Raw genomic sequence first — 23,501 nt, forward strand, 5'->3', positions numbered from 1 at the left:
AAAAAAAAAAAAAAAAAAAAAAGGGTCCAGATCAAAATTGTTTCACCATTACAGAATCACAGATCTTAGTGTAACCAAAATCACTTTTTTTTTTTGTTCCTTTCAGGAAATCAAACAAACTTGGCGTGTCATATAAACATGATTCAGATTCCACAAAGCATAGATCAGATCACTCGAATCGATCAGATTGAAATGCATATCATTCACAACACCATAGAGGAGTTTCAAATAAAACACAATACCAAAAACGAAATAAAAACAGAAACTTTCCTCGAGCATCATTATTACATATCAGATACATTTGCCCCCCTCATTGTGTTAATGTCGTTTGATCTAACAGAAGAAGAAGAACCTGAAAAGGTCAATGGCTCATGGAGGAGGATATTCTTCTCCGATCTCCATTTTTTTCATCGATGCCCAAAAAGTTTTCTCCTTTATTTTTTTCTTGTTCGTCTCGTCTCGTCTCCTCGTCCTCTCTCTCTCTCTCTTTTTCTGACGAAGTGTTTTTTTTTGGTTCTTCTCTTCTTCCTTTTTTTTTTTTTTTTTTTTTTTTTTTTTTTTTTTTTTTTTTTTNTTTTACACAAATATATGTATTTGTTCTTCGTTTTCTTCCTTTTATTTTTAGGCTGCGAGGTATTCATTTAGTCAAATAAACGCTTGAGAAGAAATTAATAAAATTTGAAATAGTATAACTCTGGTGATAATAATTGAAATTAGCCCTTTATAGGACCAATCGAAAAGTCGGTGCTATATAATTCATACAAATTAATTAATGGATACAGAATCATCAGTTACATCTTTACGATGTAGTTGAACTAAGATGATCCAGTGTTTTTGTAATGTCACTAGACAGTGACTACTTCCATACAATAATATAAAAGACGAAAAAGATAATGTATTGTTGAATATCACACCGAAGTTTCCTATTCCGTTAAGAAAAAAAGAAAAAGAAAAAAAAATTGGGCCTCTCGGACATTGTTATGTGCCTAGGCTCCCGCTCCATTAACTATATTGGGCCTGGATTAGTTATACTCTCAGATTTGTTCATAAGTATTTTGTCAGTATTATATTAGATTGTTTTCTGATTGTACATATGATTCTCTAGGTGTGATTCACAATTGATTAATATATCTAATCACTTTTAGCTTTTGGTTCTAAAAGTGAATTTCATTTTATATTATTAAAACGTTTCACAACAAATTAAATTACATATTTTAAGAAAAAAATTGATATATAAGATTTTTTTTTTTTTAATGCTTTTACTCATTTTCCGATCTCCTCAAATGAGAAAGATGAAATGAGAAACTCAAGTGAAGCTGTCAGTTGATCTTTTACCTAAAACTATTCAAAATCAATATAGATCAATGATATATCAAATAGTACATATATTGCTATATCAGTATACACTTTTATCCAAACATAAATGTATGGGGAAAAGTCATGGTCAGAAAATTTGGAATCTGGAGGAGATTATGATTATATAACTTTAAGGTAAAAAAAATATCCTCACTTAATTTGTATTGGTACACCGTACATATGTGGATTTGATCAATGATTATACAGTAATCCTTCTTTCTTTAATAAGGCGTTTCAATCACACCTAAAAAGAGTCACCCATAATATAATCATAGTGAATCACACCTAGAGAATCATATATATAGACTTATAGAGAGAGAGAGAGGATCAGAAAACAATCATCGCATTTACAATTCGAACATCCACGTACGTACGTAATTCTAGATGTTTTCATGCAATATCTCTTGCACACCATATATGAGTTTTAAAATGTATTTTATTAATTTACTTTATCTCTAACTAGAGAAACTACTTGTGATCAATCCCAGTGTATTAAAAATATGCAATCACTGCGTATTAGATTCGTGTGTTCTCTAATGTCAAAAAAAGAGATATAATAAACAGATTCGTGTGTTCTACTCTCTATATGTTTCTCTGGTCGTCTAGTGCAGTTCTACCGTTGTTTATTCTTTTGATATCTTTCAGTATCCAACATTATATATTACACAACATTTTTATAACAATCAAGTAGCTAGATATTTCACAATCATACGTGATACGTCGTATACTTATTATATGTTGAAAATAAATAAAATAAAGGATAAATTAGAGCAAATAGGGAGACAGGCAAAGTCCTACAAGTTATGTAGCATAGCCTAGCCTGGCCTAGCTATATATTGTTGAAGATTCCACGCTTAGAGAGAATCTTGAAAGAGAATTCGAACCTCGAAAGTATTAGAATCTAATCGGACGGTCAAGATTCACCGTATATCAAAAGCTTTCGTCATTAAAATAGTGTTTGTCGAGAATATGTTAAGACGAGACGAAGTGGGTCATTCATGACATCAGTAGAAGAATACTATAATATATACTTCCATACAGATATTTTTATACTAACGTGCAATTAGTTGATTTTAAGCCAAACAATGATATAAAAGTGGGTCCAATGCATATCTTGTTTGATCTCCTAAGACTAAAATAAGATTAAGAAATTGGTAGTTTATTCTTAAACCGATCGGAAAATGATACTTTATTCTTAAATATAAAGGCATAAAGCCCTCTGGGTTGCAGAACGAAGAACACACTAATTAAGAATAAATAAAGGCACCGATCGGTTTATTGTAGTTTGAACAAACTATTTCTACATTGAAATCGATGTGGGTGGCATTTGATGATTGTATTATTGATTTCCGACCACTTTGTTTACTTAAAAGGTTTAAAGTTTCGCAACGAATAATTCTATTAGGTTAAAAATCTAGCTAAATTTTTTTCCCAAAACTTACTGGAACTATAATATTTACATATTTTTATACGTATTTTGCCACTCCAGATATTTATCCCCTGCTATATATAGTTTGGGAATATTTGTGTGAAGCTTTTAGCGTAGATATATATTTGTGCTCGACTTATTGATATAGAATAAGATGTGGTTCGTCATATATAGCGCAAGCACGTTGATCATATTTGTTTTACACACAAAAAAAAAAGCGATTACTTAAGATTTTATTCTGATGACTACTGCATGGTGACTTTTTTTCTTTTGATCATTGATTTCGTTTTCTCTAATCTCTATATTGGTTTAAATTCTATTGAATTATCGTAGTAACTATTTCTAGATCGTATTGTACATCTTACTATAATTATATATATATATAATGTATATAGGTTCATACCATGTGGAGGTTGGTGTCGTAAGAAAAGAATCAATAACTACGATACTAGTTTAGATTAAAATAATCAAATCCAAATGATAAAATACTCTTTCGATATGTACTTTGTAACTTTGCCGTCAATACGATGAATTTACATGGTTGCATACGTATCAGTATTAGTATCGCACGTAATTGATACAATACTTAATAAAATAAATTAGCAGTAATGTCGGCTTTGTAAAACATTACACTGACATAAATGAAGATTCTTAAAAAAATAGTATCAAATTCCCCCAGCTACCATCACGTCGTCACACGTGGATGACTCGAAACTTAAAACGCATCGTTTTTTAATGCGTTTGCTTACGCAAGCAAAAGCAAAAGAAGAACAAAAGGCCCTGAGAGAGAAGAAGAACAAAACAAAAAAAGTAGAAAGAATCGATCTTTCCGTTGCTTACGAGTCTTCTTCTTCTTCTTTCAATTAATGGAAGCGGCCTTATTTCACTCTTGCTGATGTAGTAGTTACGTTCCAAGAGTAAAGCTCCGTAATTTCAGCAAATGGAAACAATTCGAACTTTCTTCTTTTAGCTTAAATCCCAAAGTTTCCTTTTTTTTTTACTCTCTCTCTCTCTCTCTCTCTCTCTCTCTCTCTCTCTTTATTCTTGCGGCAAATATCTCTACTCTACTCTCCGGGGAAGACAACTCCACTCCGTCTCTGTTTTTTGAACTTTTCTGCCGACTCTGAGTTCTTCGATTTTTTCTAGGTATAGTAAACATTCAAATTTGGTCTTTTTTTTTTTATGACTGAGATTGTTCTGGAACTGCGTTTTGTAAATTTTTTTGATTTTTTGTTTGGATATTTTTATTGCTATTCGGTGAGACGTACGTGTTGCTGTTGTTTGATGTTAAGGAATGTGCTGCTTGTTTCGCATTTGTGGAATTTTGGGCTTTTTGTCTTATTTCGTGCGGTGATGTTTGTCTTCTTTGAAAGTTTTCCCCCTTTATATAAGTTTGGTTTCAGAGCTAAGTTTACTTACTTACTTCAATGACGTCTTCTCTCTGTTGTAGGTTACTAGGGGAGGTTTGATTCATTTATATTCTCTGGGATACTTCTTTCAAGTATCCCTTCTTTTGTATGTAAGATTCTTGAATTGAAAGATCCTGTCTTTGAGATCTTTTGAGTAATGTTCTGTAACTCATCTTGGTGTCTTGTTTGAATCTCTCATCAAGAAAAAAATGGAAAACCCCTTTGCTTCCAGAGAGAAGGGGTTTGGTTATCAAGATGTGCCAACAGAACAGATGGATGCTTTCACCACGTCGTTTGGTTCTGGTGTTAGGAGTTTGATCTCTGATGAATTGCTCAACTCTTCCTCCGAGCTTTTGAATTTCGACTCTTTTGCTGCATGGTGCAACACCCCTTCCGCGGCTGATATCTTGTTCTCCCAATATGGTCTCTTGAACTCCCAACCTATGCCTTTTGGAGCTCTCACTTCGTTTCATGCAGCTGACTCCCCCAAGGCTACCAGTCTCACCCGCTCGTTCCGTGATTTGGAAACCTCTTACTTTGGTGAAGAAACATCATTAGTACCTGAAATGAGCTCTCTGTTACATCGCTCATTAGATAACGATGTGTTAAGTGGTAAACGGCGCAGGGTTAATAATCAGAAGATTGGTTTCCCTGACCTACTCAACTGTACTATTCCCAGGTCTTTGAGCCATTCACTAGATGAGAAGATGCTTAAGGCATTGAGCTTATTTATGGAGTCCTCAGGTTCAGGAGAGGGTATTCTAGCACAAGTTTGGACGCCTATCAAGACAGGAGACCAGTATGTGCTCAGTACTTGTGATCAGGCCTATTTGCTTGACCCGAGGCTTTCTCAGTACCGTGAAGTGTCAAGGAAATTTACGTTTGCTGCTGAAGCAAATCAATGTTCTTTTCTTGGTCTTCCTGGCCGAGTCTTTGTCTCGGGAGTACCCGAATGGACATCAAACGTTATGTATTACAAGACCGATGAGTATTTGCGCATGAAGCATGCAATTGATAATGAAGTCCGTGGTTCCATGGCAATACCTGTCCTTGAAGCTTCTGGTACATCTTGTTGTGCTGTCATGGAATTCGTTACATGTAAGGAGAAACCCAATTTTGATATGGAGATGGACTCTGTTTGCCGTTCTCTTCAGGTTGACTCTCTTTTCCCTCTCTCTCCTCTCTCTCTCTCTTTGCTTATATATATGTTTGTGTGAATTACTGCTACCACCTAGGTTGTTGTTTTTCATTAGTTTGTTCCCCAGGCTAAAGTTTGTCTGCTGTTTTTTTAATATTCTGAACATTGTTTTTATCAAATTCAACGCCTGTTAGCTTGTAGAAATCAAGGTTAAAAGAATATTTGATTTTTAAGCTCTTCCAAAAATTGTAGGCAAAAACAATTGAGCATAGAGAACTTGTGTCAGTTTTATCTTGAACAATCTAGATTTTGATGATTTTTGCAGCAGCAAGTGCATAAAACAAACTTTTTAAATCTTATGCAAGCTTGATTTAGGGTATGAGAATCTTTGTTGGCTTAAGACCTTCCTGAGTCCTCTGCCTTTGTCAATGAAAGCTTCCCGGGGAGCTCTGGAGACAGTTTGTTGTGGTTGCAACCTGAGGTTACAAAACGAAGTTATTGAATACTTGTATTGTACCAAGAATGTTGAAAAAGATAGATGAAATAGTATAGTGTCTGGGAGATTTATGTTTTCCTTTTCTTTTTCAGGCTGTAAATTTACGGACAACAGCGATTCCTCGTCCTCAGGTAACATATGAACTAGACAAAAACTATCTACAAACCATGATTTTTCTTTATTGTATGTCTTAATAATTATGTATCTGTGTTTTCCAGTACCGTTCAAGTAATCAAAGAGATGCCTTAGCTGAGATACAAGATGTTCTCCGAGCAGTATCTCATGCACACAAGTTACCCTTAGCTCTTGCCTGGATTCCTTGTAGAAAGGATCAATCTATAAGGGTTCCTGGACCAAATTCAGGTGAAAATTGTGTTCTTTGCATAGAGGAGACAGCCTGTTATGTGAATGATATGGAGATGGAAGGCTTTATGCACGCATGTTTGGAGCATTGTCTAAGAGAGAAGGAAGGAATTGTTGGTAAAGCTTTCAAATCCAACCAGCCGTTCTTTTCTTCTGATGTGAAGGCCTATGACATCAGTGAGTACCCTCTTGTTCAGCACGCTCGAAAGTACTGTCTGAATGCTGCTGTAGCTCTAAAACTGAGGAGCACTTACACTGGTGAAGATGACTACATCCTTGAACTATTCTTGCCTGTAAGTATGAAAGGAAGCTTGGAACAACAGCTTCTTTTAGATAGCCTTTCGGGTACAATGCAGAGGATATGTCGAACTTTGAGAACTGTTTCAGAAGTAGGGTCAACTAAAAAAGAAGTGACCAAACCTGGAGTTCAGAGTGGTGAGATGTCTAATTTCCCGCAGACCACATGTTTGGCGAACTTTCAGACAACATCACTAGATTCCGAATATAACTCTACTAGAAGCATATTTTCGGGCATGTCCTCTGATAAAGATAACGGTATCACAGTATCTCAAGGCATTTTAGAGCAGGTATGTGATGTATATGCAGTTGTGGATATTGTGAACCAGTTTGGTAGATTATGCACTTATAATATTTTTCGTTTTCGTAGGATATGAGCAAAGCTAGAATACCAGAGAAGAAGAAAAGCACTACGGAGAAAAATGTGAGCTTAAGCATTCTCCAACAACACTTTTCTGGGAGTCTAAAGGATGCTGCAAAAAGCCTTGGTGGTGAGACTTCCACATTTCCTAGCCATGGTTTTATTTTTGTTACTAGACAAACTATCTAAGCCTGACTTGAATTTTTTCTTCTGCAGTTTGTCCGACTACACTAAAACGGATATGCAGGCAACATGGGATCATGAGGTGGCCATCTCGTAAGATTAACAAAGTGAACAGGTCACTAAGGAAAATACAGACGGTGCTTGACTCAGTCCAAGGTGTAGAAGGAGGACTAAAGTTCGACTCAGCAACAGGCGAATTTATTGCAGTTGGACCTTTTATCCAAGAACTTGATACCCAAAAGGGTCTAGTGTCTCATATTAATGATACCCATGCAAGAAAAAGTCAGGAGGATATGACTGATGATACCTCGTTCGAGCTCCAAGAAGCTAAATTTGTCGACAATGCCGTTAAGTTAGAGGAGGATATTACCATGAACCACGCAAGCCCAGGTAAGAACCTTCTTTATCCATAAACCATAAATGAAGGGATTAGAAGAATCTTAACCCATTTTCATCTTTTTGCAGGATCATTCATGGAGGTTAATGCTGGTCAGCCATGGGCTTGGATGGCCGAGCAGTCTTGCTTAAATGGCAGTGAAGGAATAAAGAGCGTTTGCAACTTAAGCTCGCTGGCAATTTCAGATGGAATGGATCCAACACTCCGTTGCAGTGGCAGTATTGTTGAACCTAACCAATCCATGTCATGCAGCATTTCAGATTCATCAAATGGCTCAGGTGCAGTTATGCGCGGAAGCTCATCTACTTCCGTAGAAGATTGGAACCAAATGAGATCCCACAACAATAATAGCGGCGGCGAGAGTGGATCAACAACGCTGATTGTAAAGGCCACTTATAGAGAAGACACAGTACGTTTCAAGTTCGAGCCATCGGTTGGGTGTTCTCAGCTCTACAAAGAAGTTGGAAAACGTTTTAAATTGCAAGACGGGTCTTTTCAACTGAAGTACTTGGATGATGAAGAAGAATGGGTGATGCTGGTTACAGATTCTGATCTACAAGAATGCTTGGAGATACTATATGGTATGGGAAAACAGTCAGTGAAGTTTATGGTTCGTGATTTGCCTCCCCCTATAGGTAGTTCTGCTGGCAGCAATGGTTACCTTGGAACATGCTTATGACGTCTACTGTATCGTGGTACGACAAACACACTCAGACTCAGTTATGATGTATTTCACAGCGAAAGAACGTTGTTCATTTCTCCAGATATTAGTTTGCTTTTAAAAAGGCATGTAGGAGAAAGACAATTTTGGTTTAGTGGAGTCAGCAAAATGTATATGTTTTTCGTCTTATATGAATCAGAGAATAAAGGTTGTGATAGTACTCTTGAACACCTATTTTTACTCATCTTCATACAAGAAAGGAGATCACTTTAGTTCTTACGTACGTTAGTACTTAGTAGGGGTTTGAGGATCAAGTCAAAATCGATAGTGTGATGCAAAATCATAAAGATTACAACTTTGCTCATGATAAATCATATACTCACTCAGTACTTGCGATGAAGCTTGCCTTTCTTCACTCATTCCAACAACCTTGATTCGAACTTTGCTCGTACCTCTGTGTTGACTAAAACCAAGTCCGATAGAAGATTATGTCAATTATGAAACAGTTTGAATTATCTATTATAATGGGCTTTAAAGTAAGGTTAGATCTGTTTTATAGTAGTCTCTTTAATGAATATCACAACTTCTTTTAAAAAGCCCAATGGGCATTACAAGTGATGGAAGTACAAGCCTAATCTCCTCTATTTACATCCTTGATTAAAATAAAAACAGCTTAATCCTAACTAAAGAGATAAGATTAAGATAAAAAGGAGGTATATTCTTTTTTTCATAGTAGATTTGAAAACTGGTCGAAACTTGAAAATAATTCTTTGGTTGTTTTAATTGAAAATCTGATGAATAATTTTAACAGAAAGAAAATGAAACTGCTAAATTATATTCCTATTAATTTTAAATATCACGTGAATTAAATTTGAATTAATATCCTAACAAAAATATTCATCCTTAATATATTATAAAGTTTAAGAATAAAATCATGTATTTCAGAATTAATATAGTAGGGATGTTAAATATAATGGATAGAATTTGGATAATTTAAGAACGTGCAGTATCTATTCTAATCGATGCAGGCCGATGGTTACTGTGAAAATCTATATGAATCACATGTACATAAGAATCATAATTATTTTAGTTGGGCTTGAGACTTTAATTGGATATAGATATAAGATATTTCATATTTAATTAAATCAAATGAATATACATTTTCTCAACGTAATTCAACCGTAAATCGAAATAGACAACAATTATGATTTTATGATGACGTGAAGATTAGTTCAAAAAATCTAATGACGTGGCCGGCTAAAAGAGGGTGAAGATGTGGAAAGATTTAAGTGATCGATATCGTCTTTATCGACAGCGAAGACCGTAACAATATATATCATAAATTTCGTAACGATTGTGGGAACGATTCGAAGTCAAAAAAATGAAAAGGTCAAATATTCAAACTTATATCTTTGAAGAAAACAATAATTTAACACAGAATCTGACTGGTTTAGTTTTGGTATGGCCCGGTTCTATATCACCAAACAAATCGGTTTTGTCCTAAAGATAATTATAAATAGCACCAACACAAGTGTTATTATAAAGCACATATCAACAAGCCCAAAGTTAGATAAAGAAGGAGAAAATGGCAAAGGCCATGAAATCTGTTTCCATCTTCGTTGTCTTTTTCATCTTCTTCTTGGTAATTTCCGGTAAGCAAACCCTACTCTGCTTTTTTTGACATACTTGCTCCATTTACAAGTTCTCTGCGATCATTGCAAATTCATGATATGTGATTTTATGTTCTTGTGTATATATAACAGACGTACCAGAGATAGAAGCTCAGGGTAGCGAGTGCTTGAAAGAATACGGTGGTGATGTTGGTTTTGGGTTTTGCGCCCCTCGGATATTTCCGACGATTTGTTATACAAGATGCCGTGCGAACAAAGGAGCTAAAGGTGGAAGATGCCGTTGGGGAGAAGGCATTAATAATGTTAAGTGCTTATGCGACTATTGCGATGATACTCCCCGATAAGATCTAAAGTCTTAGCTAATTAATGGATGCACAATGACTACAAACACATACATATCCGTCGTATGTTTGAATGTTTTGTTATGTTTTTCCACAAGTGTTTTAGTAATGTATTGTATAATAACTGGATATGAATGGTCCTTGTGATAATACAATAATACATCTGAAATAAAAAAAATAATGAAAAGTACGACTTTTGTTTCTGCGACTATATTTTTCATTTACATACTTTGACTAAGAGGAAAAGAAACGTGGGGTTTGAGTTGCCTTATAATTGTGTTTTGGTATCCATGATCCATCCACATGTTTGTTTTCTATGTGGGACAGCGTTCCGATTGTTTTGCGGCTAATCTAGACAGTCAAAGACGAATTCCGAACGTAACATGTGTAATAGAGATCTGAAATCTGAATTCTGAATGTGACGTGGTTAATATTTTTACATGTTATTGTACGTTATACTCAAATGTGATAGTTCTTATATTTTGGACGCATAAATTATGATACTCTTTTAAAAGATAAACATTAAGTCCAATACATTATCTATTTACAGATGATTATTTAATTTTAAAAGTGACATTAGCTGTATAATTTTTATTTTTAAAAAATTCAAATGGATAGAAACTCATTAATGAATATATACAACTCGCACGTCTTTTTTTTGGTCAAGACTCATAAGCCAAAAGATTAATCCAGTTTAGAGCATTGCAATATTTCGATCTCCAACTTAAGCATGTGTTGTGTTTTTAAAACAGAAAGTGGACCGGTTTTTGTATAATTTTTGTTTCTCATGCAATTAATTAGATAGAAAAAGAAACAATGAATANCTACTCTGCTTTTTTTGACATACTTGCTCCATTTACAAGTTCTCTGCGATCATTGCAAATTCATGATATGTGATTTTATGTTCTTGTGTATATATAACAGACGTACCAGAGATAGAAGCTCAGGGTAGCGAGTGCTTGAAAGAATACGGTGGTGATGTTGGTTTTGGGTTTTGCGCCCCTCGGATATTTCCGACGATTTGTTATACAAGATGCCGTGCGAACAAAGGAGCTAAAGGTGGAAGATGCCGTTGGGGAGAAGGCATTAATAATGTTAAGTGCTTATGCGACTATTGCGATGATACTCCCCGATAAGATCTAAAGTCTTAGCTAATTAATGGATGCACAATGACTACAAACACATACATATCCGTCGTATGTTTGAATGTTTTGTTATGTTTTTCCACAAGTGTTTTAGTAATGTATTGTATAATAACTGGATATGAATGGTCCTTGTGATAATACAATAATACATCTGAAATAAAAAAAATAATGAAAAGTACGACTTTTGTTTCTGCGACTATATTTTTCATTTACATACTTTGACTAAGAGGAAAAGAAACGTGGGGTTTGAGTTGCCTTATAATTGTGTTTTGGTATCCATGATCCATCCACATGTTTGTTTTCTATGTGGGACAGCGTTCCGATTGTTTTGCGGCTAATCTAGACAGTCAAAGACGAATTCCGAACGTAACATGTGTAATAGAGATCTGAAATCTGAATTCTGAATGTGACGTGGTTAATATTTTTACATGTTATTGTACGTTATACTCAAATGTGATAGTTCTTGTATTTTGGACGCATAAATTATGATACTCTTTTAAAAGATAAACATTAAGTCCAATACATTATCTATTTACAGATGATTATTTAATTTTAAAAGTGACATTAGCTGTATAATTTTTATTTTTAAAAAATTCAAATGGATAGAAACTCATTAATGAATATATACAACTCGCACGTCTTTTTTTTGGTCAAGACTCATAAGCCAAAAGATTAATCCAGTTTAGAGCATTGCAATATTTCGATCTCCAACTTAAGCATGTGTTGTGTTTTTAAAACAGAAAGTGGACCGGTTTTTGTATAATTTTTGTTTCTCATGCAATTAATTAGATAGAAAAAGAAACAATGAATATATGTCAGGTTTCATGATTTTACTATCTCGTGCTATTATATCAGGAAGGTAAGTGGTTACTTTTCATATTGATATATTGATAGTGATGATGATGACAACTCATGACCCAACGATAATTCTATTTTTTTTGTCCCAAAGATAAAAGATAGAGATTACTCCATAGCACCACAACAAGTGTTGAGCATGCGTCTATATATATATATATATACATACGTTAATTCCAAAGTGAAACGAAGAAATTAGAGGACTAGAGAGAAAAAGAGAGAGAAGATCATGAGATTAGCAAGGAAGTCAGTTACTACCTTCGCCGTTTATTTCATCCTCTTTTTGATTATCTTTGGTAATTTAATCAACTCCGTGTATCTCGCATGCATATTTGTTAAATTTTGCGTTTTTGTTAGAGATGTTTCATAGGATTCAGGGAGTACTTCTTCTGGTGACCACAGCAAGTTTCATTATATGTGATATAGATTTGCTTGATTCATTTTTATATGTCTAAGTGCAGAAGTGCCAGAGATATACGCGCAGGATAGCAAGTGTCTGAAAGAATACGGCGGTAATGTGGGTTTCAGGTACTGTGCGCCACGGATATATCCCTCGTTCTGTTATCGAAATTGCCGTAAGAACAAGGCCGCCGAGGGAGGAAGATGCCGTTCAGGGGAGGCAGGAGCTGGTGGTATGAAATGTTTATGCGACTACTGCAGCGACAAGCCTTAAGTAAATCAGATCGTTTACACACTTTGGCCGCAACCGCAAATGCAAATGCAGCTATACCCTGTAGTTAAACCCTGTATGTGTAACAATATAATAACAATATAATAATGAACAAGTTAAATAGTATAAAACAAAGAAACGTACGCTTTTGTTTAAGTACTAATTTGTATATAGTTTGGTCTAGCTGATAATTAAGTGCGACTAGGCTTCCGTTATTCTGATTTGCCAAGAGTGGATAATTTTGGTTTAATTCAGTTTCCTTTATCTCCAACTTCAGCATGTATTCGGTATTTTGATAACATTGGTTATTCGGACTGTAAGTTATTTTGTTTTTCTCTTGCGATTTGGATTATACTAATCCATGATAGGTGGCTACTTTCTTCAATGATTTATTGCTTCAGTTCAGTTTCATCAATCTCCAACTTAAGCATGTCTATTGGGCTTTAATAACAAAGACACTTGGCTGAGCTTCTGTAATATTAGCAATTTGTAATGCCACTTAAAATATATAAAATCATAAACAGTATTTTTTATATATACTACTTCTTTAAACAAATTTGTCACGGCTTTCATTACTTATCAAGAATATAAAAAGATAAGTGACAGTCGATCGATAGGTTCATTTACGCAGAGCAGACCCGGTTCTAAGCTACTTTTGGAGGAGTTTGAATTCATAACCCACTTTTCTTTGTTCGTCTTCTGTAATGTTCAATATATTAAAAGTGCATAACATGTATATTCGTGATCAATCTATTATAGAATACCTTTTATCAATAATAATAATAATAATAATAATAATAATAATAATATTTCTAGTAGTCTAGTACTAATAATAATAATAAGTATATTGATGATCGTCCATAAAAGATTGGGTTTCCTGCAAGATTTTATTTATAGCCAAGAAGTTCTGGTCCAGCCTACTAGATTTTTAGTTATGACAGATAAGGACATTTATCCTCGTGAAAAATGTGTTTGTTCAACGACGAGGATAAATAGCAACGCACAACAAGGGTTGAGCATCAATACCTACACGTACACATACATCATCAACTCCAAAGTGTAAGAGAGAGATAACGGCAATGGCAACGAAGCTAGTTTCTACTTTGGCCATCTTTTTCATCCTCGTTCTCGTCATCTCTGGTAAACTAACAAACTCCATAGTATTCTAGCATATTTGTTTAACTTATGATTCTCATCATCTCATGATACAAAGTGTATTTTTCGCAGTCATATATATATATGTAAATTTTCATTTGCTTAAATTAATGTGCATGCAGAAACGCGTGGGACAGAAGCCCATGGTGACGCGTGCCTGAAAGAATACGATGGCGAAGATGGTTTCGCCTTGTGCGCGCCTCTGATATATCCGCCGTTTTGTTATACAAGATGCAGATCAGACAAGGGTGCTAAAAGTGGTAGATGTGTCCGAGGAGCCACAGATCTCATGCCTATATGCTTATGCGACTACTGTGGCGGAGAACTTCCCGGACCGTTTATAAGACGAGTTTGAATCTTCCAAGTGTCATATGGTTTGCTTTGAATCAAGGATGATAATAATAATCCAATAAATAAATAATGTAACGATGAATTATAAGTAAAAGTACAATAAAGAAACCTAGGCCTTGCCTAGGTTGTTATTATTCTGATTGTGACGGATCTTCTTTTTTTTTTTTTTTTTTTTTTTNAAAAAAACAAGAATAATATTGGTCATAAATGGTAATCTTCTACTCCAACGGAGTATAATGTTTCAGAAAATGAGATCATCCATATACGACAAGGGAAATAGATCGTACGGTGTTCGATTAATTTGCGGCTGATCCAACAGTTAATAATTAACTCTAGTTGTGACCAAAACAAACACAGTTTAATAGAAGAAGAAGAGAGAGAAGAAGAGAGAGATGTTATTATAAATGTAAATGTTTTAACTTTTAATCCAGTCCACATATAAACAGACAATGTTATTATAAATGTAAATGTTAAATAGGGTTATTCCAAAAAAAAATGTAAATAGACTTTGAGACTTGATTTATTTTTTATCCCTCCAAATATCAGAAATTTTCATACTAGTAGTCATATATGTTGAAGTTCATTTTTTTGGTTATATATGATTATTTTTTTATTATATACATACAACATACGTCTTATCTTAAATAAAGAATCCTTTTGCCATTTACAGACAATCGAGTTTTTTTTTGTTTGATATAGTAAACGAGAAACAATAATAGAGTTCAAAGAACGAAATAATGTCGACCGAAAAAAAGGAAATAAAAAAATGGAGTTTCAAAATGACCACGTACAAAAAAGTCAGTACCTGCAAGACAATCCAGAGATAAAGATTTGACAAATCTAGAAAGGACCGTTACTGTCATACATAGTACTATTTACTATTTGTTTTCTCTTTCCTATTTCTTGGTTCAATATGTTTATGAAGTTAAATATAGTATACACAAGTATACAAATAAAACTTTAATAATAAGTCAATATATAGCAATTGTTGACCAGAAATATATATATATATACATATACATATATATATATATATATCTGTATATTTAACTTATATTATACGGCCTAGATTGTAGGAAAACAGGATTCTTTTGTCTTTATTTTTTTGTATTAAAGTAAATAACATGTATATTGGGTGATCGAGTATAAAATTAATTAAGATAGGGTTGCGTACAAGATTTTTTTATAGCCAAGAGGTTCTGTGGTCCAGCCTACTAGATTTTTAGTGATGACAAGCTAGCGACAATTATCCTCGTGATAAATGTGCTCTCTCAACGACAAAGATAAATCGCATCATATAACAGGGGTTGATCATCAGTTTCAGTACCTACATTTACACATACATTATCAACTCAAAAGCGAAAGAGAGCATGGCCATGGCAACGAAGTTAGTTTCTACTTTCGCCATCTTTTTCGTCCTAGTTCTGGTGATCTCTGGTAAATTAATAAACTTTGTAGTATTCTCGCATATTCATTTAACTCTATGATTCATATCTCATAGGATACATAGTGTATTTCTTGCAGTCATATATGTTAATTTTCATTGTGCTTAAGTATATCTATATTTGTGCAGAAATGCCTAAGACAGAAGCGCATGATGAACAGTGCCTGAAAGAATACGTCGATGCGCCTCCAAGCTTTTGTACGGCTAGGATATATCCGTCACTGTGTTATTATAGATGCCAAGCGGACAAAGGCGCCAAAGGTGGGAAATGCTTCCGTAAAATCGGGGGAGATGACAATCCACTTATATGCTTCTGCAACTTCTGCAGCGACAAACCTACCGATCAGTTTCTAAGCTATGTTTGAATCTTGCATGTGTAATGAAATAAACAAAGGTAATTTGGCCCAAGAAATAATGTAACAATGAATAATTAAGATAAAAATAAAAATAAGAAACGCGTTTGCTTGTGAATTATTATTACTAATTAATGTCCTAATGATGATGAGTGATATATATATCGATTTCCTTAAGATCGATCTCGCACAAGCTAGATCAAGCTGTGTCACGAACATTTCCGTCTATTTCCCTCTTTCAGCTTTGGATACGCAAACCAAGTTGCAAAAATTGCTTTCTTTCTTTTTGTTTTCTACTTATGATGCAATTTCATATGCTATTGTATTAGATTGGCTTCAGTTGTATAAACCCCAAGAATAAAATGGATTAGATGCGAGTCTATGTTTTGGTTTATGTTCTTATGTGTTCATCAGTCTATGTTTTGGTTTACTCTGCGTGACTTTACTCGTACTATGTCATAACTATCAGAGATATGTGTTGGTATGTTTCGATATAAAATTATTACTAACTAAAATTAAGATTTTTGGATATATCATTTTATTTTGGATTTTCGGATATATTTTTAAGTTTTCGGATAGATCCTCCATATAAGCATCACCAAAGTCCGATTAAGCTCATATATATAAGCATCCCACGACATCCATCACCAAAGTCCGATTAAGCTCATATAAGCATCAAGAAAGTCCAATCGAGCTCGTACACCTCCAACCAACTACAAAAGAGAATGTTGTGAAGACCAACATGTAAGAACTGCCGACGTTAAAGTTTTTCTTTATTTCGATTTCTATAGAGAGGGTTTTGAATTTGTTATGTGTTGTATTGAAGATTAGCATACTCCTTTAGGACACAAAGGAGTAACTAGTTTTTCAATTAGTACACGTTGTGGCCACAACCGCAAACGCAAAAGCTGCTACTCTGTATTAAAAACTCGTATGTGTCATGGTTTGTGTAATAATAAAGGTTAATGGTCCACTAATTAAACAATATAATAATAAATAAGTGAAATATAAAGCAAAGAACCATACGACTTTGTCTTAAAGTAAATATATACTTTGGCATCCTTTGACTAGATGATAAGTGCGACTCTGCTTCCGTAATTCTGATTTGTCAAGAGTGAATTTTTTTTTTGTTTAGTTCAGTTTCCTTTATCTCCAACGTTAGCACGTATTCGTTTTTCATGATTTTTACTAATTCATGATAGGTGGCTACTTTTTTTACTAGTATCTGGTTCAGTTCAGTTTCATTAGTCTTCAACTTAAGCATATTGTTTATATTGTTCTTCTATAAACAATTTTGTCACGCTTTTCGTGACTTATCAAAAATCAAAAATACGAAAAGATAGCAGACGCGGTTCTAAGCTGGTGTTGGAGCTTGGATTGGAGGTGCTTGAACACAAGTCCTACAATATTTTTACAAAAGAATAAAAATATATATTATACGGTCCAGATTGTATAGAAAACAGAATACTTTTAAATTTGGTATAAAAGTAAATAACGTGTATATTGGTGATTGGTGATCGACTATAAAAGATAGGGTTGCATACCATAATTTTTTTATATCCACGAGGTTCTGGTCCAGCCTAGTAGATTTTTAGTGATGACAAAGTAACGACATTTATCCGCGTGATAAATGTTTCGTCTCAACTACAAGTATAAATAGCACGTACCACACCAAGGGTTGAGCATCAGTACCTACAATTACACATACTTTATCAACTCTAAAGTGTGTGTGTGTGTGTGTGTGAGAGAGAGAGAGAGAGAGAGAGAGAATGGCTATGGCAACGAAGTTAGTTTCTGCTTTTGCCATCTTTTCCATCCTCGTTCTGGTTATCTCTGGTAAACTAACAAACTCCGTAGTATTCTCGCCAAATTTGTTTATCTTTATGAATCATATATATGTAGGAGTAGGATCCATAGTAATATAGTATATCTCTCGCAGTCATACATGTGAATCTTCATTTGCTTAAATATATTTGTGCAGCTGGGACAGAAGCGCATGATGATGACGACTGCCTGAAAGAATACGGTGGTAATGTTGGTTTCCCCTTTTGTGCGCCTCGGATATTTCCAACCATATGTTATAGAAGGTGCATATCGGACAAGGGTGCTAAAGGTGGGAGATGCGTCTGGGGAGATGACAGTGTTAAATGTTTATGCGACTTCTGCAGCTCAAAACCTTCTGATCAGTTTATAAGACAAGTTTGAATCTTGCAAATGTCATATGGATGGGTTGGGTGTGAATCCAACTGAAGTAATGTACCGATGAAAAAAAATAAAATAAAGAAACCTAGGACTTGCCTGGGTTGTTTTATTAGTATAAATTGTTATTAAAGGATCTTTTTATTTTGTAGAAAACTAGAATTATAATTCAAATATGTTAGAAAATGAGATAATTTATAGTATAAGACAAAGGAAAAATCGTACGGCGTTCGATTAATTTACGGCTAATCCAACGGTTAATTATTAACTCTAGTTGTGACGTGTGACCAAAACAAACACAGTTTAATAGATTAGTCTCTTCCGTAAAAGAAGAAGAGAAGAGAGAGAGAGAGAGATGGGGATATCGGGTTCAAAGCGAGTCAAGACGATTCTATCTAACTCGCCGGAGTTCGACTCGGCTTGTGACTCAGCATACGAGGAGTCTCTATCTCTCGCACAGCATGCTTTCGCCGGAGTTCGTCCTTACCAGCTCCTCTCCGCCGGAGCTCACATCCACCGGAATCTTTCCTCTCTCCGGTTCCCTCTAATTACGAGGTGGGTGTCTTCCCCTCCGAGTCAATCCCAAGTCGACTCAGCTCTCCGTGTCACCATCTCTCGAGTCTCTGCGGCGGCTGAGGAGGAAGACGATGAGATCCTCCTCCGATCAGAGGAGTTCAAGGAATGGGCTTTGGAGGTTTTCACGGAATCCGTAGTGGGAAACGCGAGGAAGACGATAGCGAGTCGGATACCATTGGGAATCGTCGGAATCGCTGGGATCGGAGCGGTGACTCGGTCGAGTCAAAACATGATGGGGGCAACGATTGGTGTGTACGCGATCGGAGTTACTACTTCGGTTTTTCTAAGCCTCTCCTAATTACAATTTATATTAGTTTCTGCATTTAATAAGTTGGTTTTGTTAACCAAACAAAGGGTGGAAATGGTTGAAGTAGTTGAAAAAAATTATTTAACTAAATTTCACCATTTGAATGGAAGAGGTTGAAGAAGTTGAAAATAATTATTCAACTCATTTAACCTAAAAAGTTGAAAAAATAAACTAATCCTACTGCAAAAATGTTCAACTTGTTCAACCACTATTTTGGAGATGAATGGATTGAATATTATTTAGCCCAATTTTGTTCAACTTAAAATTTTCAATTCTTTCAATTTTAAGCAACCATTTGGAGCGAAAGTATGATGTACTATTGGCTACATATTATTTATTAATTCAGCTAACGAGAAATTCTCAAAATATGATTTTAATTGTTTCATGAACCATCATTGACTGTTTTAATCCAGTCCACAAACAATGTTATTATAAATGTAAATGCTAAATAGGTTATTCAAAAAAAATATATATATAAATGATTTTGAGACTTGATTTATTTTTTATCCCTCCAAATATCAGAAATTTTCATACTAGTAGTTATATATTTTGAAGTTAAATTTTTGGTTATAGATGAATATTTTTTTATTATTTACATACAATATACGTCCTATCTTAAACAAATAATCTTTTTGCCAATTTACAGACAATCGAGTTTTTTGTTTGATATAATAAAGCGAGAGACAATAATAGAGTTCAAAACAACAAAAACAAAAAATATAAAAATAGAATCTTTTGTGGATTTAAAAGAATGAAATAGAGATGTCGACCGAAAAAAGGAAATAAAAATAATGGAGCTTCAAGATGACCACGTGGAAAAACGTCAGTACCCTGCAAGGTAATCCAGAGATATAGATTTGACAAATCTGGAAAGGACAGTTACTGTCATACATTTCCTATTTGTTTGTTTTTTTTTTTATCTTTTTTTCCGATCAAACATCAACTTTTCATTAACCAAATGTTACAACCAAATCAAATGCACATTACATTCATCTCTATAGAGTTGGACCAAAAGCAAATACAGTGGTTAATCAAATACAACTCTGGAACACTATGCGGATCCAACACTACCTAATCGAAAACCATTGCATTTTTTAATCACAATGAGATAGATAACAAACCACGACTCGGTGTGAAATCATCTCTTAAACCATCTAAACTAACCCTATGACACGAAAACAACTACTAACATAGAAAAGACCAAATCCTATGCTGAAAAAACAAAGCAAATCCAAACTATTAGAACCTTCTGATCAGCGTGTAAAACTTGTCCCAATAGCATCAATACCCAGAGGCGCATCATCAGAAAAGCTTAGTTTCTTCGGCGTTCATTGTCCCGGTCCTAAGCCTAAACCGGATAATACATCCGACTGACCCGACTAAGAAACACGACCAGCATGAATAGAGGCTTTTCCGAACCAACCACACATTAACCAAAATGCTAATCGCCTAAAGATAAGAGAATAGAACACGGATTAGCATATCTTCGCCTCATGGTGCATTGCCGGATTGGCCACATCACTTCTACCTTATAGTCTCGCTTATTAGCCGGAAGGGACCAGATCTGATCCCAAAACCATCGGAATCGAATCGCCGCGGCTTCCTAAACCCAAAAAGGAGGACCCTTCGACTCCCCTTCGGTCTCAACAAAGCCAAACCAACCGGTATCAAGACGTCGCATCCAGAGTAGTCGCCACTCCAACACCAACGAACAACTCCGACAAAGATTCCAGCGACGGAAAACAAAGTCAGAGCAACCCCACCACAAGTCGAGGCTGTCCTTTCCTATTTGTTTGTTTGTTTCTTTTTTCTTGGTCTCATATGTTATTTTGTTTGATGAAGTTAATATTATTGACCAAAAAAAAGAGTTAATATATTATACACAATTTTACAAATAAAACTCCATAAATCTTAATATTAAGTCAATATATAGCAATTGTTGATCAGAAATATATACATATATATATTTATATGTATATTTAACTTATATTATACGGTCGAGTCAAAATATGATCGGAGTTGCTACTTCGATTTTTCTCAGCCTCTCTAATTAAACAAAAAAACCAAAAAAGATTAGTTTTGTTCTTCTTTTTTTTTTTTTTTGAATTGAATGTAAAATTAATTCAAACCCAAAAAAAACTGTTTTACAATGACTATTACATTTTGCTGAGTTTCCTACCAAGACTGATTAAGTAATACCAAAAGTTACATCTTAATGAAGTTAAGTTGGTCGAGTAGAAAACCATAAGGCAAGCCTGTACTCATATAAGTAGTCTCCATGATTGCGGATTGAAGTGAATCTATTGCGAACAGCTTTGTCAATGAGCTTAACAAGTCGAGACGGAGGAGTGGGGTGCTCCCCATGTCGCCGCTTGTTTCGCTCCTGCCAGAGATGGTAATCTGTTGTTTGATAGATATACTTAATGGTGAAGAGACGGATTCGGTCCCCAGTGGTGTTGTTGAGCAGAGTTTTGAAGATAATTCCAGTCGACAGTGAAGGCATCCCCAAGCAACTTGTCCGCAAGTGGTGTTTAGACATCCGCTGCATAAGAGCAAGAGATGAATAGGTGATCATGGGTTTCCTCAGTACCAGAGAAAACACAGCCAGTTTTCTGGTCGGTATTCCATTGGTGCATACGGTCACCGGTAGATAGTCTATTCTTTACAGCCATCTAAGTCAGAAAAGCATATTTGGGGGTCACTTTCGTGAACCAAACACTATTACACCAAGATACAGCCTGTTGAGGCACCCGTATGATAGACGTTGTCTCTTTAGTTCTAAACTTTTCACAATAGATATTATTCAAAACCTTCCACATAGGGATATCCTCACCTGCAGTGAGAGTGAGAGCATCTAATTCATCTTCAATGGTATTGAGAAGGTTACAACAATGTTGTCGCCGATGGTGTCCCTCTTTCGCAGCAGCCACTGTTGCAGCCGAGGGAATACCAAGTTTGATATGGCGATTATCTCCTTGAGACATCCCAAACTACTCCAACAATCATACCAAAAGGAGGTTGATGTTCCATTATTAACTTTCACCTTGTAAAGCTGCTGAGCAAGCGATCAATACTTTAAAAGTTTTTGCCACATCCAGGAACCCATACTTGTGGTGGATTTGAGCTCCCAGAATGAACGATTTTTCAGTAGAGTTACAGAGATCCACTTGCTCCAGAGAGAGTTTTGGCATGTCAGTATCCGCTAAATAAGTTTTAGACAACTAACTTTGTTAGCTATTTTTAGAGACTGGAATCTCAAACCACCCTCGTTTTTTGGCGGACAGACCTCTATCCAAGAAACCTTTGCTTTCTTGGCACTCAATTCAGGATCAGACCAAAGGAAAGCAGAGCATAATCCATAAATTTCTGTTATGCACCCACTAGGAAGCCTATATGCAGAGATCCAAAAGTTTAGTGTTCCAGAGATTACCGAGGCAAGAAACTGTAGGCGGCCTGCGTAGGAGAGATGGCGTGCACTCCAAGATGTCCGACGAGTTCGTATCTTTTCCAACAGGGGTAAACAATCAGCCAAGGACATTTGCTTTGGGAGTAATGGGAGCCCGATATAACGTACTGGAAGCTGGCCATGAGAAAAGGGGAAATGATGAAGAATATCTAAGCGACAGACGTCCGACACTCCAGCTATGTATATAGTTGATTTTTCAACACTTATGCGCAGCCTTGAGATTGCAGCGAACCAATCAAAAAGCTGGAGAATGCCTTCCACAGACTGCTTTTGTCCATCCACTAAAATCATCAAATCATCGGCAAAGCACAAATGTGTCAATTGTATAGATTGACATTTAGGATGATAGCCTATTTCCTTCTCAGCCGCTGCCTTATCCAGGAGTTTAGACAACACATTCATACAGATGACAAACAAATATACACAGCTTAATCCAATGAATAAACTGTGTAGGAAGTGCCAATGCCTTAAGAGTGTTTAATAGGAAGTCCCATTGTATTGAATCAAAAGCTTTTGAAATATCAATTTGCATCGCACAGCGTGGTGAGACCGTGTCCTTGTGATAATCTTTAACGACTTCGGAAGCAAGCAGAACATTCTCCAATAACAACATGTCCTTGACAAACGCAGATTGGTTCGAGGCAATAAACTTTGGCATTATCACCTTTAACCGATTAGCAATGATTTTGGAGATAACCTTATATATCACGTTGCAGCAGGAGATAGGCCTATAATCCTTCATTCTACTCGCCGATTCTGTTTTCGGGGTTAAAGCCAGAATCGTGGTATTAAGACCCTTCGGCAAAAAACCTTTCTCAAAAAAGGATTGGATGGCAACAGTGAAGTCACCACCAAGAATAGGCCAAGCTGCTTTGTAAAATTCAATGGTGTAACCGTCTGGTCCGGGAGACTTGTTAG

General features: G+C 35.4%; 8 protein-coding genes across 15 annotated transcripts in view; 7 read left to right on the plus strand and 1 right to left on the minus strand.

Moving 5' to 3' along the window:
• LOC104782864 (small G protein signaling modulator 1-like) overlaps positions 1–492 on the minus strand; it is a 5,695-nt gene extending 5,203 nt beyond the window's left edge. For 5 of the 6 annotated variants that reach the window (XM_010507925.2, XM_019245055.1, XM_019245054.1 and 2 more), the window contains exon 1: positions 353–492. The gene's annotated coding sequence lies outside the window, so the exon portion shown is untranslated. The remainder of the gene's footprint in view (positions 1–352) is intronic. The other variant, XM_010507926.2, reaches the window with a different exon arrangement.
• Positions 3,552–8,332, plus strand: LOC104782867 (protein NLP8). 3 transcript variants are annotated; one of them, XM_019245057.1, is made up of 8 exons: positions 3,552–3,931; positions 4,078–5,347; positions 5,774–5,813; positions 5,921–5,959; positions 6,047–6,778; positions 6,859–6,979; positions 7,066–7,422; positions 7,498–8,332. In XM_019245057.1, exons 2-8 carry the CDS (start codon positions 4,404–4,406, stop codon positions 8,106–8,108), a joined length of 2,844 nt encoding a protein of 947 aa, XP_019100602.1. In that variant the 5' UTR covers positions 3,552–3,931; positions 4,078–4,403; the 3' UTR covers positions 8,109–8,332. The 3 variants fall into 3 exon arrangements, with proteins under 3 accessions (XP_019100602.1, XP_010506231.1, XP_019100601.1); XM_010507929.2 differs by lacking the exon at positions 5,774–5,813 and having other exon boundaries at positions 3,555–3,931; positions 4,236–5,348; XM_019245056.1 differs by lacking the exons at positions 3,552–3,931; positions 5,774–5,813 and having other exon boundaries at positions 4,078–5,348.
• Positions 9,612–10,273, plus strand: LOC104782868 (defensin-like protein 195). The gene is made up of 2 exons (XM_010507930.2): positions 9,612–9,742; positions 9,854–10,273. Exons 1-2 carry the CDS (start codon positions 9,676–9,678, stop codon positions 10,063–10,065), a joined length of 279 nt encoding a protein of 92 aa, XP_010506232.1. The 5' UTR covers positions 9,612–9,675; the 3' UTR covers positions 10,066–10,273.
• LOC104782870 (defensin-like protein 193) lies at positions 12,226–12,986 on the plus strand. Its single transcript, XM_010507933.2, has 2 exons — positions 12,226–12,358; positions 12,524–12,986. The coding sequence occupies exons 1-2, from the start codon at positions 12,292–12,294 to the stop codon at positions 12,733–12,735; spliced, it is 279 nt and encodes a 92-aa protein (XP_010506235.1). The 5' UTR covers positions 12,226–12,291; the 3' UTR covers positions 12,736–12,986.
• Positions 13,767–14,378, plus strand: LOC104782871 (defensin-like protein 193). The gene is made up of 2 exons (XM_010507934.2): positions 13,767–13,872; positions 14,010–14,378. The coding sequence occupies exons 1-2, from the start codon at positions 13,812–13,814 to the stop codon at positions 14,240–14,242; spliced, it is 294 nt and encodes a 97-aa protein (XP_010506236.1). The 5' UTR covers positions 13,767–13,811; the 3' UTR covers positions 14,243–14,378.
• Positions 15,545–16,153, plus strand: LOC104782872 (defensin-like protein 194). The gene is made up of 2 exons (XM_010507935.1): positions 15,545–15,675; positions 15,812–16,153. The coding sequence occupies exons 1-2, from the start codon at positions 15,609–15,611 to the stop codon at positions 16,045–16,047; spliced, it is 303 nt and encodes a 100-aa protein (XP_010506237.1). The 5' UTR covers positions 15,545–15,608; the 3' UTR covers positions 16,048–16,153.
• On the plus strand, positions 17,706–18,372 carry LOC104782873 (defensin-like protein 4). Its single transcript, XM_010507936.2, has 2 exons — positions 17,706–17,871; positions 18,017–18,372. The coding sequence occupies exons 1-2, from the start codon at positions 17,805–17,807 to the stop codon at positions 18,238–18,240; spliced, it is 291 nt and encodes a 96-aa protein (XP_010506238.1). The 5' UTR covers positions 17,706–17,804; the 3' UTR covers positions 18,241–18,372.
• On the plus strand, positions 18,409–19,222 carry LOC104782875. The gene has a single exon (XM_010507937.1). It carries the CDS (start codon positions 18,590–18,592, stop codon positions 19,106–19,108), a length of 519 nt encoding a protein of 172 aa, XP_010506239.1. The 5' UTR covers positions 18,409–18,589; the 3' UTR covers positions 19,109–19,222.

This window comes from Camelina sativa, chromosome 4 (assembly GCF_000633955.1).
Source record: "Camelina sativa cultivar DH55 chromosome 4, Cs, whole genome shotgun sequence".
In the NCBI taxonomy this organism is placed as follows: domain Eukaryota; kingdom Viridiplantae; phylum Streptophyta; class Magnoliopsida; order Brassicales; family Brassicaceae; genus Camelina; species Camelina sativa.